We start from the raw sequence: 13,874 nt of genomic DNA on the forward strand, positions 1-13,874 counted from the left end.
TCAAAAAAAACCATTATCAACTAAAATGTTGAAAACAGAATAAAATAACATATAAAAATTTAAATTCAACATTGAACTTAGATAACAATTTATTGTTTTGGATTATGGCATCAATGGCACATTCACTTTAACATGTCAGATTCAGAGCTCAGTCGAGGTAATTTTAATTTAAGTTGCCTGATTTTAATTTTCATATGAGGCCCTTGGAGCCAAAGGGGTATAAGTGCATGAAAGCTTATTTCGAGAAAACACGCTTTTAAGTTGTTGTGTTTGGCAATTTTCCATATGTTTTGAGAAAATTTGTATTTTGATTTGGAACGTAAAAGTATGTAAGTCGTAAATATGTAAATAAAATTAAAAAAATATGTAAAAATTATCAAATATAATTTGAAAAATGAAGAATCGTTTGGCGTCATTAACTCAAAATCGACCATTTTGTCACCTATACCCCTTTGGCTCTGAGGGCCTCATAACAGTTACTAAATCTATTCATATTTCACAACTGATGCAATTTTCAAGTTACAAAATACCAACAAATGTGCCTGAAGTCACCTTTAAAAATTTTAAAAATTATAAAAACTATGTAAAATGAAAAATAAAAACAATAAGCACCACAAGGCTTATAAAGTGCAAAACAAACAACGAGAAAATGCCGGATTCAGATTCCAATCTCATAAATATATACAACTATAGCTTGATAAAAAAATCTACAAGAACCTTACCTATTACTCGTTGTTGTGGTGGATCCTCCAATGACATTATGATAAGAGCTTAAATTTACTAATTCAACAATTAGCATCAATGAGCTGTTATCCGGGTTAATGGGACTTATTTCATCTGAAGGATTTTCCAAGCCTTCATCGTCCTCATCTTGGAAAATTCTTCATTCAGATTACGCTCCCCCACTGGTTGCGATCATTTTCATTCATGCCGATACCTTCCTGAAAAAAAAGTTAAATTTAAATTTTGAAATTATCAATGAGTGGGATGTTACAATTTTTAAATATTTAATCGGATTGTAGCATGGACCTGAATTTGAATGCTAGAAATTCAGGTGTATTAGTACGGTGCAATTAGATTATTTAAAGTTAATCCTTAGAGCATCTGTATTCGTGGTCTATTCTTGGGTCTAATTTATACAAGAATTGAACCAAAGAAATTAGATCCGATCCAATGAAAAAACTGGCAACTGCACTCGTGTTCCATTAACTGTCAAACAATTTAGAACTGCGTCAAATTGGATCCACACGCTAACTTTTGGCTACCCCTTAACGAATACTTTCGACCCGTTATTCAATAAGACTGGGAGAACTCCTTTTTAAGGATAAAGTCGCTGTACCCTTTAAGGGGTACTCAGCCTCATAACGCTTGTAGCGGGTCAAAATTACCCCTTATTTCAAACGCTCATACCGGATGAAAATTACCCCTTATTTAAGATGCTTTCGTATGGGAAATTTTAGGAGCTGCTTATGAAAAATATGTTTGCTGAGAAATAAATCACCACAAAATATCATGTTCCATTTTGTTTATTCAAAAATTACAATAAATAAATTTATTCACCATTTTGTATTTACCATCCAACATCCATGTTTCCGGTTTTAGTCATCGGCTTACAAATTTTTACCGTCCTCGTGCGGAACTGTGCTGTTCTGAAATAATAACATGAATAATTAAAATCTCACAAAGGAAGCAAAATAAATATACTATGTAAGAATACTTACAATTTTCCATATCAATGACCGGACAAATAATAACGCTTTCAATGTAACATCTAAATCTACCCCTTTGAAGCGGACTCGAGCTTTTTGAAATAAAGGGTAATATTGACCCGAAAAAATGACCCGTTATTTGACAGATCGTGGAGGTTCTCAATAACGGGTCAATTTTACGCCTTTAAGGGGTAGCCAAAAGTTAGCGTGCAAATCTCATCAGTTTTGGATCAATCCTTATACCAGCTCTAAAAAAAGTTGAGTTGAAACTGGTATAATGGATCACCAGTGTGGTTGCTCGGGTCGGAATTTGGGTCTAAACCGGCTGTTTGGACCACGGATACAGGTGCTCTTAAGGCATCTGTATTCGTGGTCAATTCTTGGGTCTAATTTATACAAGAATTGAACCAAAGAAATTAGATCCGATCCAATGAAAATACTGGCAACTGCACTCGTGTTCCATCAACTGTCAAACGGTTTAGAACTGCGTCAAATTGGATCCAAATCTCATCAGTTTTGGATCAATCCTTATACCAGCTCTAAAAAAAGTTGGATTGAAACTGGTATAACAGATCACCAGTGCGGTTGCTCGGGTCGGAATTTGGGTCTAAACCGGCTGTTTGGACCACGGATACAGGTGCTCTTAGAACCTCAATTTAAAGTATAGACCAATGAAAAAATAGAAAATGAAAGGGTACTTACTGTACTTGCTGCTTGTCAACACCAGTGAACCATTTTTTCCAAGTCCAAGATCCACCAACATAATGAGTCAAGGTCTATCAATTAACAATCCTTAAAAATAAAAATAAATTGTTATTTACTATATTTCATTCAAAAGTAACTGCTTACCTGATGTCGAAAGTCTTGACGTTATTTATTAATCAATATTTCTCCGTCTTCTGAGACCCGGTGTGCAATTCCTACATAGTCCGAGGCTTCAGGAGTTTTGAGACCCCGCTGAATATTACATATTTCACCATCCGGCAGTTCGGTCTTATGAGGTCTCTTAATTTTGTTCTCAAGCATTTTCAATTACTTGCCGCAGAATTTTGGGTATGGTGTTGGCAACAGAAAATGGCTTCCGAAGAAAGATCCCGATCCATGGATGCATATTCGTTTTGCAGTCAACATTCGATGCTGTTGGAGGTATCAGAAGTAAAGTTTTCGCTTCTTTTTTCGGTTTATTTGTACCTTGGTACTTACCAAATTGAAATGCTTATTCCAAAGCCGGAAAATTATAATTTAAAGCCGTGGAGCGGAAGCGCCGAACCCGAACCACAATTTTATCCTGCGCGAAGATGCAGAAAAAACAAAAATGAAATGAACTGACAGGTTCCCGCTTGTGTCACCCATCTAAAATTTCAGCGCCAAAAGACCGCGGTTTGGGTATAGACTAATAGTTCGAGTGCTTGCTACTATAAATGCTCAAATTAGTAGCAAATGGGTTTTTTTACTCAAATTGAGCTAAAGTCAGGACAAAATGGGAAAGTGCTAACTCAACAGTAAAAAAAATTTTTTGCTAACGGGAAGTAATGACCATTTTTTGCTAAGTTGAGGCTCAGAAATTTTGTGTGCATTGCTACTCAGAATCGTCGTTTGAATGTCATCAAACCCGTCGAACCAATCGTCATTTGTAGAAGGGTTTTTACTCCAGTAAAAATGATTATTCCTATTCTTTAATTTCGATTGAACATTTTTTTTGTTTTTTTTTTTCAGAGGAGGCATACAAAGAAACCAAATTATGGTTTCGCCACCACGAAGAAGACTGGGAACAGCTCAAAACTAGATGGATTAGCTCCAGTGACATACGAACTTACGAAATATTAAACAAACCTGAAAGAACCATCGAAGATATTTTATACGAATATCCCATTTTGAGGAATCCACAAGCTTATGGATTAATTCAAATTGATTTTCAATTTCGATTTCCCAACAAAGAAGAATTGTTGTTTCAGACGTGGCCTGGTATAATAAAAAAACTGTATTCAGTATTCGAAGTTGACGTTCTTGATAATGGAGGTAAAAGCCTTCTAAGGATTCTCGAAAAGGAAACTATCAGCGATGGTAAATATTCAAATCATCAGCTTGCCAATAAAAAACTAACAATAACAAAGTTTTTACAGACAGTCGTGATTGCATCATTTTCACGCTTCTAACATACCTTCTACCCAGTCCCATGGTATGTTTGAAAAAAGGCTTAAAGCGTTGGCGGCCGACATTCGCAGAAACAAGAGAAGCGTATTTAATGTTTCTCACCGATCTCTCGGAGGTTGAAGGGTACATTGAAAGATTGTCAACACGCTACCAACAGAGGAATCTCCAGCCGAAACCGCTTCTGATAGCAGTTGGCCCCAGCATCAGTTGCTGCTTGAAATTTCTTGTATATTTTCAAGAAACGTATTATGAATTTCGAACATTTCTGAAGGCGTTAGACATCTGCTATAAACTTTTCAAAACGTATGGATTGAATTTCCCGGAAGAAGCTTCTGGACCCTGGAATTTTTTGGACCATTGCATTTATGATTTCGAGGTGAATTCCATTCCGTGGGAATCGAAAATAATCTCGTTGAAGCAATATATTCAAAATTAATTAAAATGATTCGTTGCATTGTTAAAAATTGTCGGTGGGTGTCGAACACCTTCGATTTACTATTAAATCACGTGAAACGTATGCATTACAATTTAAATTTATATCAATGTAACTACAGCGATTGCGATAGATCTTTTGGCAATTTCCGTACTTTTCGAGATCATTATAAAAAACATTATGGATTGCATGTTGCATTTGAAATTAATAGGAAAAACTGCAACAGTGTAGAAGATGCTGAGGAGTGCGGTAACGAAAAGCATGGCAAAAGCAATGAAAGATTTCTTCAAAGTGGAAGGAATAACAATACGAAGAATAATAAAGATGTTGATATCGATGAACTGACAAAACAAATGCAAAGATCGAGTATAAACTTTTATTTGAAATGGTCAAGCAAAGAGAGCGTACCCAGAAAACTGGTTTTAGATTTACAAAAAGATATTGAAACTTATTTCATCAAACCAATGGAGACAACAGTTTTGTGTTTAGCAGATGGAGGAAACTTATCTGAAGATTTAAAGAACATTTTACTGAGGGTTCTGCAATCCGGAATTCAGGAATCGGAATATAAGTTTCTTCAGCAACTAAAAGTACTAGATGTTTACGAAGATCCTATTGTGTTCACAATCAGCAATCAACTCAAACCTGGAGTAAGGAGCAACGTTCAAAAAATGGTAAGAAAATGTTTGCCATTAAATTTAATACAATGAAATTTTGTCTGACTAGAAAATTATTTCAGATTTTGTTTCAGATATAGATTTCTGATTTCTATTTCAGATTCAGGATTCTGATTCATATACAGATTTCTGACAGAGCTGGGGATTTTTTTTTATTATCTGACAATTTGCGCCGGGAGTCTTCAGATTTTCCCCAAAATTGAAAATTTGGTTCATTTTTGCGACTTAAAAACACATGTATTTTTTCAGATTTCTAACATTTTTATTTTTTGAGTTAGCTTCGGTTAGATTTTTTTGTAAATAAAAAATAACCATTTTTGAAAGCTACATAACTCTGTTGTTTCTCAACGGAAATTATAAAATAGCACATCAAAATGCATTGAAATTTTATCAGCTTTCCAAATAGAATAGTTGAAAAAAATTAAATAATGACCTTCAACATGAAAAGTTGTAAATAAACTTTAAATGGCGTCTAAAAGTACCGTCTGCACCACCGAATATTTTGCAAAAAATACCGTTGTATAGCTCGATTCATGATGCAACTTTCATCTGAAGACACCAAAGTGGGCCATTAACACCTTGAAGAGTTATGAAAGAAATAATGACGATAAATCTCTTTTTTTGCGACGAAAACAAACAATGGTCGAACAACTGCACTCACATATGGAGGTAGCGCGAACTTCTAACAACATGGAAACAAAAGAACTTACCAAAGCAGGTAAAAAACACTACTATTTCGTGCTTTGTAGAGTGTTTGCAGCAAAACTGACTTTAAATTTTAACCAAAATTCTGAGTATCGTATTGTTTATGTGATATAACTAATAATGGGAATGTTGCTTTTACAACCTGGTCATATACTATATAACTTATTAATTTTTCGATCAAAGATCATTGTGAAGCATAATCAATGCCAATAGTAGAAGGTTCAGTCCCTGTGTTTGGGATCACAAAAATCTGATTAAAAAAATGAAATATAGGCGTGCTTTACAAAATTTTTATATCGGGAGCTAAACACTGGACACCAAAATCCTTTCCCATTGATCAAAAAAGTATGAGAAAGTGGCACAAATGTTGTAGAAATAATCAAAGAGCTCAGTATGGCCAGCCCAGGCTGTAAAATGATGAAAATATGATACTTTAACCGTATTCGTTTTCTACATTCGCCCAGTTTTGAGGTTTACCATACTAGAACGAACATAATTCGTCGTCAGTGTTTTGCTACCTCGATCGCTCACACACGAATCTTCAGTGTTCCACCGTCTATTTTAAATCAAATCTGGGGAATTACGAATGTCAAACTTAGCGCATAAACTTCTAAAAATGACAGTAAAATGTGCATAACTTGTTGTGACTCGATGCAAAACTGGGTATGAACGAATACGTTATTAGATTTTTGGATATAACATGAAGTCAGTTAAGCTGCAACAATCTACGGCCCCTTCTTTCATAACAGTCCAATATACAAAAATAAGCAAGCGAGACAATCAGCTCTTTCTGTTTTGGAATATATTATTAAATTGCGACCACCACTTTCAGCATAAACGAAAATCGTTTCTAGGTTGTCATAATAAATCGTTAGACCTGACATTTCCGAAATTGGGTTATTGGTAAGGTCGAGAGCACCATTTTTATTCATTATGGGACTGTTAATCGACCATTTTTGAAACCTTTTTCAAATCTACTCGCATAACAGTCCCACACATAATATTTTTCTCTAACCAAGCTACTTTCTAAGACTTAAATTGATCATTTTTGAGCTTCCTAATGCAATTTTCAGAAAATAAACAAACTATTGGAAAAATATCGTAAATTCCACATTTTAAGTTGAATATTTTTACGATTTTCGATTGCATCCGATAGTTTTTCGCTCAGGAAGTCATTCCTAAGAAAGTCAGACCTGCCTTCGAAAACTAGTGTGCATCATTCGACATCAAGTGAGTTAAAAAAATGTTTAAATGATTCAAAGCAATAAACCAAAGACTATTTCGCCGAAAGAAACATTGAAAAGTAACCAAATCCGTGGTATTTCACATATGGGACTGTTATTCAGGTATATTTCATATAGGACAGCCACGAATTGATATTTTTTTTCGAAATTTCTAGAACAAAACCTCTATTTTTAGTCTTTTATGTTGAAGCCTTATGTTGACCTAAAATGACGAAAATTCATATGGGACTGTTATGCGAGTAGGGGTAGTCTGAAAAGGACGAAAAAATAGTGTTTTTACCAGCTTTGATAAGTTCTTTTGTTTCCATGTTGTTAGAAGTGCTTGGTATCTCCATATGTGAGTGCAGTTGTTCGAACATTGTTTGTTTTCGATGCAAAAAAAGAGATTTGTTGTCATTATTTCTTTCATAACTCTTCAAGGTGTTAATGGCCCACTTTGGTGTCTTCAGATGAAAGTTGCATCATGAATCGAGCTATACAATGGTATTTTTTGCAAAATATTCGGTGGTGCAGACGGTACTTTTAGACGCCATTTAAAGTTTATTTACAACTTTTCATGTTGAAGGTCATTATTTAATTTTTTTCAACTATTCTATTTGAAAAGCTGATAAAATTTCAATGCATTTTGATGTGCTATTTTATAATTTCCGTTGAGAAACAACAGAGTTATGTAGCTTTCAAAAATGGTTATTTTTTATTTACAAAAAAATCTAACCGAAGCTAACTCAAAAAATAAAAATGTTAAAAATCTGAAAAAATACATGTGTTTTTAAGTCGCAAAAATGAACCAAATTTTCAATTTTGGGGAAAATCTGAAGACCCCCGGCGCAAACCCGTCAGATAATAAAAAAAAATCCCCAGCTATCTGATTTATATTTCGGGTTCATATCTCAGATTAAGACTCAGATTTATATTTCAAATTTCAGAAATCAGATACAGATTTGAGATTCGAAATCTAAGTTCAGATTTACGATGTCAGATTCAAATTTAAGAACCAGATTAAGATAAAGATTATTTATTAAGATTTCTGTTTCTGAATCCAGTTTCAGATTTTTGTTTCAGATTCAGATTTCAGATTCAGATTTCTGGTTCGGATTTCTGTTTTAGATTCCATATTAGATATTAGACTTCATATCCAGATTTAAGACTCCAGATTCAGATTTCTGATTCAAATTTCTAATAGAGACTTGTAATTTAAGATTCAGATTCCGAATTTAGATTTCAGATTTTCGTTTTAAATTATATATCAGATTTTTGTTTCAAATTTTAGTTTCGTATTTCAGATTCCGGATTTGAGATTGATATTCTGTTTCCGATTTCAATTTCGAAATACATATTTAGATTTGAGATTCAGACTTCAGCTTTCAGATTCGGACATTCGATTCAGATTTGGAATTCGGGTTAAGATTTCAAAATTCATACTCTTGATTAGGAGCATAAATTTGCATAGATTTGGATTCAAATTTAAGACCTCAGATTCAGACTTAAACTTTCAAATTCAGATTTCAGATTCAGCTTTTTCATTTTCTGTTGGTGTTCTGATTCGATTGATTACTTCAATTTCAGTTTCAGTCTTAACATTTTGATTTCGTATTTCGATTTCTGATGATCGATTACTGAATCATATTTATGCTTCAGATTCCATCAGATTTAGACGTCAGCTTTCGGATTCAGATTTCACATTCAGATTCAGATTTAGGGATCAAAATTCAGATTCAGATTTTATATTCAGTTTACAGCTTTCAAATAAAAATTTCGCATTCAGATTTAAGATTCAGATTCCGCCTTGGGATTCAGATACTGACTTTGTATTCAGACTTAATAATTCTGATTCAGGTTTCTTATGAGGATTTCTCATTCAGATTTAAGATTAACAACAGGTTTAGTTTCTATACCTTTTAAGATTAAGATTAATTTTTGTTGCATTTAATGTTTAAATAAATCAATATTCGTATATCTACTGTTCTTTCTGCATTTTTCTCATGAATATTTTTCTCTTATTTCTATTTTATTAGGTTTGTGATCTTGCTCAAGGTGTTCTTCTTCCTATTAAATTCCATTTAACAAAGTATTTGGAATCTCCTAACATGATGGATTTAATTCTGCGATCCATTACTCCTTCGGATGATTCTGTTATCAGGAGTGTCATCGACGGCACCGAGTGGAAACAAAAAATTAAGAGATTCGAGTCGGGCATAATTTTACCTCTAAATATTTTCACGGATGACTTCAACTTGTCCGACACTGCTTCTACTCACAGTAAAAACACGTCTATATGCGGAATTTATTACAATATCCCGTGTCTCCCGACTTATGTTTTGTCAAAGTTATCAAACACTTTAACGGCCGGTTTTGTCAAAACTTTAGACAAAAAACATTTTGATATTGACATGATTTTTGCGAAACTAATTGATGTTCTTAAAGATTTGGAAATCAATGGCTTAGAAGTTTGTTATAAAGGGTCGAAGTTGAAAGTTTATTTTGTTGTCGCATTAATTCTAGGGGATAATTTAGCCCTTAATGGAATTACAGGATTTGTTGAAAGTTTTAGATCAAATTATTTTTGCAGAGTCTGCAAAAGGACAAAAAAACAAACAGAAGTCGATTGCGTCCAAATAGATTCAGAACTAAGAACAAAGCAAAACTACGAAAGCGATTTGCAGCAATCAGATGTTTCTGAAACAGGATTGAAATCAGAATGTATTTTCAATAGACTACCTTCATTTCACGTAACTGAAAATTTTGTTTTCGATATCATGCATGATATCCTCGAAGGAGCCTTACTATACGGTCTTCAACACGCGTTGCATTATTTCATTTATGTAAAAAACTATTTTACTATCCATGAATTGAACTATAGGAAAAATGTGTTTGTTTTCGGAAAGCTAAGTTCAGGAAATATAGTAGGAGATTTTACGGAAAGAAAAATTAAAAGCAAAGAATTAAAACTAACTGCTAGTGAGGCAAAAGTATTTACTCAGTTCTTGCCACTGATAGTCGGAGAAAAAATTCCACTATCTGATCCTGTTTGGGATTACTTAAAAGTTCTATTAAATATTTTGCACATTGTATTGTTGGACGAAATTCCAATTGATTTAATCAATCCATTGAAAACTTTAGTTGAAGAGCATCATTGTAAATACAAAGAATTGTTTTTTGATACACTAAAACCTAAGCATCATTTCATGACCCATTACCCAACAGCTGTATTAAAAACCGGTACTCTTAGATTGAATTGGTGCATGAGGTATGAGGCTAAACATACGGAGCCTAAACAATATGCAAGGGTTAATAATAATAAAAGTAACTTATGTTTATCTTTAGCCATTAAGTCTAATTTGAAATTTGTTTACCATCTAACAAATCAAAACTTCATAGCACCCAGGTTAACAATTGGAAAAAGAAATGAAGTTGATAATAACCTGACCAATAATCAAAAATTTCTAGAATTAGTTACAGGATTAACATCAATTGATGTGAATTTCATAGATAGTTTTTCGATATACGAGTGGACCTTCGAGAAAGGTACCTTTATAAGCATAAAATTCAAAAGGATTATGATTATCTGTAAAATTGTAGAAATTTTAAGCACAGCAGATCAGCAAATTTTTTTAAAAGGTATTCATTTTCAAAGCGTCTATTTCGACACACACCTTCAATCTTATCACGTTATTCCTGGACAAAACATAATAATTAAAAACGTTGAAAAACTACAAATCAATCCAATTAACCTGCATATGTTAAATGAAAAATTATACTTAAGAAAATGTTATTTTTACGAATTAAATAATTTAATGGTAGATTTCGTACATATAGAATAAAAATCATATATCTATTGAAATGCTGTATAATCACTGGTATAATTTCCAAGCTATGTAATAATTAAAAAACTAAAAAACGTGCCACTTAAGTTAATTCGTCCATCCGAAATTCTAAGAACAAATCAGAATTAGTTTATTAAAGGTCGCATGAGCCAGAAATGTGAGTTTAAAGATGCTTTTGGTATTTTAAATTTCTTTAATTTTTATTCGAATAGTAGATGTATTCGGCTTGAACAGCTGGCAAGTTTACACTTCTTTAGTAGGAAATAAGCTCGTAAACTCAACGTTGGCTCATACGGCCTTTAAAAACTAATTCTAAAATCAATTTTGTCTCCCAAATCCATGTATAAACAAATAACTAGAAAGAAATTATGATTTTGAATATGAAACAGAGCTGTTATTAGATGCAAATATTTATTATTAATTTGATTATTTTATTGTTAATTTTGAGAAAATCACATGGGTTCGTTTTGAATTAAAATAATGTTATTGGCTTTAATCCGTAAATATTTTATAAATCTTAAAAAAAAATCGATTGTTTAAAATTCATTCGTATTTTCTATTTCCATAAAAAAGAAATTTATTTTTAAATCGCGAAAATTTTGTTGTTTTGGTACACAATAAAATTTATTTCCACAAAACAGCGTTAATAATCTCAATAAAAACACTGAGATTGCATCCACCAATATTTTTGACTAAAATTAACGCAAAATATATTTGTGCTTTTTCCCAACCAAAATTTTTATTATTTTCGATCAAATTCTTATCAATTTTAAAATAAATTTTTCTGCGTGTTGATATAAGTCGCGAATGACATAAAGATGTTAAAACGACTATAATCGAAACAAAAAAAAACATTCTTCTCCTGTAAATGATGTATTAGAACAAGCCTTTAAAGCATTACAAGGTGTTACAAGTACGACAAGTGAAAGACTTGATAAAGTTTAATTATGATCAGTGGTTTAATGGTGCTTTAAATGATTGGCCCTTATTCGAGAATGACTTTCGAGTGTCAACTGAGAATTTTAACTTAACAGATTATGGGCCCTATAACATAAGACGAGTCACGAGTCATTTTACTCGAGTGAATCGAGTCAAACTTCAGTCGAGTAGCTCGACTGAGTCGACTGCTTGAAAGTTTGTGACTCAGCTGTCACCTGGGTTGCCAGGTGTCCAGATTTGTCTGTAAAACCAAGACTTTTGACCCTTATTCCAGATATTGGTCAGACACAGATTTTGCCCAGATTTTTGCTGAGTGTACCCAGATTTTCCAGACTTTCAAAATTGAGTGATGAAATCAATATTCGTGTATCGGATTTGATCCGTAAGTGCCAGATTAGACTGAAATCTCGGTTGTATCTATTGTCCATTATCCAATTATCATTAAACACATTTTTTTTTTAAATAAGATCGGCATGGTACGTGGTAGGAAACAGTATTTGTTATATAGTTCTCAACTTAAAATAACCGACAGCAAAGCCCCCCCCTCACACGCATCGCCAAATTTCTTGAATTTCTTGTTTAGTACTTGTTGTGTTCTTCCTTATACACAGACACTCCCAGACTTTTTTTCAAAATTGCCCGGATTTTTCATCCTCAACACCTGGCATCCCTGATCGAAAAACACCATTTAAATATCATCGCTGAACCGCTGAAGATTACCATCTGTTGAATGGGTTTATCTTTATTCATTAGCTATTTATTCGATTTTGTAATAGTTTAACTACAAATTCGATTATATTTGAGAAGTTTTTATGAAAATCAGGACATTTTAAGGACCAATTTTAGAAAATCAGGACAAATCGAGAGTTTTTGAAAAATCAGGACGGTCTTTCGAAAATCAGTACAAATCCTGATAAATCAGGACACCTGACACCTCTGAGACGGTCTCTTGAAAATCAGGACAAATCCTGATAAATCAGGACACCTGGCACCTCTGGTGTTTAGCAAGATCCAGAGTGCCTACAGCTACGGGTGGATGCATATTGAGGAAAAGTAGGCAAGGGGTACCAATAGTTTCTCATTGGTGGGGGTGGAGCCTGTGGCCGATGACATAGTGAAAGCGATGCGATGCGAAACGGCGAATGCGATTCAATGCGGCTAACCACATTAAAAAAAAAAAAAAAAAAAAAACGAACACACACATATAGGATCTCAGTGAAACTTCACGTTTCTTTGAAGAGATCTAAATTCTACTTAAGACTAAGCGTACATCTTTCAAGGATATAATGGCTAGCATTTTACTAATGCTTAACACCACCAACCCACAGAAAGAGTACTATGTATGCCGTGACCAAGACTTGATCTCATGACCTCTGGCTTAGAAGACTTGAACGCTATCCTCTAGGCCACGGTCGGCGGCTAATTTGATGAACATTTGATGAAAATGTATGCGAATCGCTTAAACCTGACATACTCAACGCGGCGAAGCAGATGTCAATTTGTTCCGCCGCTCGAGTTCGCATTGGCCGCGTTCGCCAATTCGCATCGCATCGCTCTTACTATGTCATCGGCCTGTCACAAGATGGACGATTCCGTGTATTGGTATTAAAACACACCCGAAGCTGTACTCGCCCTGGCAAGATCCCACACACAAAAAAAAGCATAGTAAAATTACTAAATCCGTGGTTTGAACGAACAACAGGCGACCATATTTTTGAGTCAAATATGTTTTGTTGTTTATAATACCTTACGCATAGCTATTTTACCATGTGCTCAATTTGGCTGCGCATAGTAAATTCGACTGCGTTTTAGTAAAATTGTCAATGAAATGATGCATTGTTTTACTTCGTCCCTAGTAAAATTAAGATGTTTCATGATGAAACTAGTATGTGTTATGATAAAGATTAGGAGGAGCGAGGAGCTTGATTTAAATAGTAAAATTACTATGTATGTTTGTTTGTTTATTTGCATGCATGCATTATGACATTATTTGAAACATGAAAATTCACACTTCCGACACACGTCGGTCAATGTTAGAGTGTTCTCCCGATGCTCTGGAATGATTTTCAAAGTTATGTAACTATAAAGCAGCTCAAAATTAGTTTTTTTACAAACGGGTTTGATGATAAATGATCCTGAATTAGTGTAAACAACAAGAATGTTTACCATAGTAAAATTATCATACGCAC

At 33.7% G+C, this 13,874-nt stretch overlaps 1 protein-coding gene and 1 long non-coding RNA gene across 2 annotated transcripts; one reads left to right on the top strand and one right to left on the bottom strand.

Annotated features, from left to right (window-relative positions):
* Window positions 1–1,510: 1,510 nt before the first annotated feature.
* On the bottom strand, window positions 1,511–2,921 carry LOC129740136 (uncharacterized). Its single transcript, XR_008736120.1, has 2 exons — window positions 1,722–2,921; window positions 1,511–1,649 (listed from the first exon to the last, which is right to left on the bottom strand). It is a non-coding gene; the product is annotated as an uncharacterized LOC129740136 (long non-coding RNA).
* An 877-nt stretch (window positions 2,922–3,798) lies between these two features.
* On the top strand, window positions 3,799–10,253 carry LOC129737894 (uncharacterized). Its single transcript, XM_055729060.1, has 4 exons — window positions 3,799–4,970; window positions 8,938–10,057; window positions 10,127–10,169; window positions 10,247–10,253. The coding sequence occupies exons 1-4, from the start codon at window positions 4,305–4,307 to the stop codon at window positions 10,251–10,253; spliced, it is 1,836 nt and encodes a 611-aa protein (XP_055585035.1). The 5' UTR covers window positions 3,799–4,304.
* Window positions 10,254–13,874: the final 3,621 nt, after the last annotated feature.

The sequence above is a fragment of the Uranotaenia lowii genome, chromosome 1 (genome assembly GCF_029784155.1).
Source record: "Uranotaenia lowii strain MFRU-FL chromosome 1, ASM2978415v1, whole genome shotgun sequence".
In the NCBI taxonomy this organism is placed as follows: domain Eukaryota; kingdom Metazoa; phylum Arthropoda; class Insecta; order Diptera; family Culicidae; genus Uranotaenia; species Uranotaenia lowii.

What these genes read in the sequence shown, in the direction of transcription:
- LOC129737894 (XM_055729060.1), top strand. Translation starts at nt 4,305, where the DNA reads ATGATTCGTTGCATTGTTAAAAATTGTCGGTGGGTGTCGAACACCTTC. An exon ending in GGAGCAACGTTCAAAAAATG is followed by an intron (nt 4,971 to 8,937) that starts GTAAGAAAATGT and finishes CTATTTTATTAG; the next exon opens with GTTTGTGATCTTGCTCAAGG. An exon ending in TTTAGTTGAAGAGCATCATT is followed by an intron (nt 10,058 to 10,126) that starts GTAAATACAAAG and finishes ATTACCCAACAG; the next exon opens with CTGTATTAAAAACCGGTACT.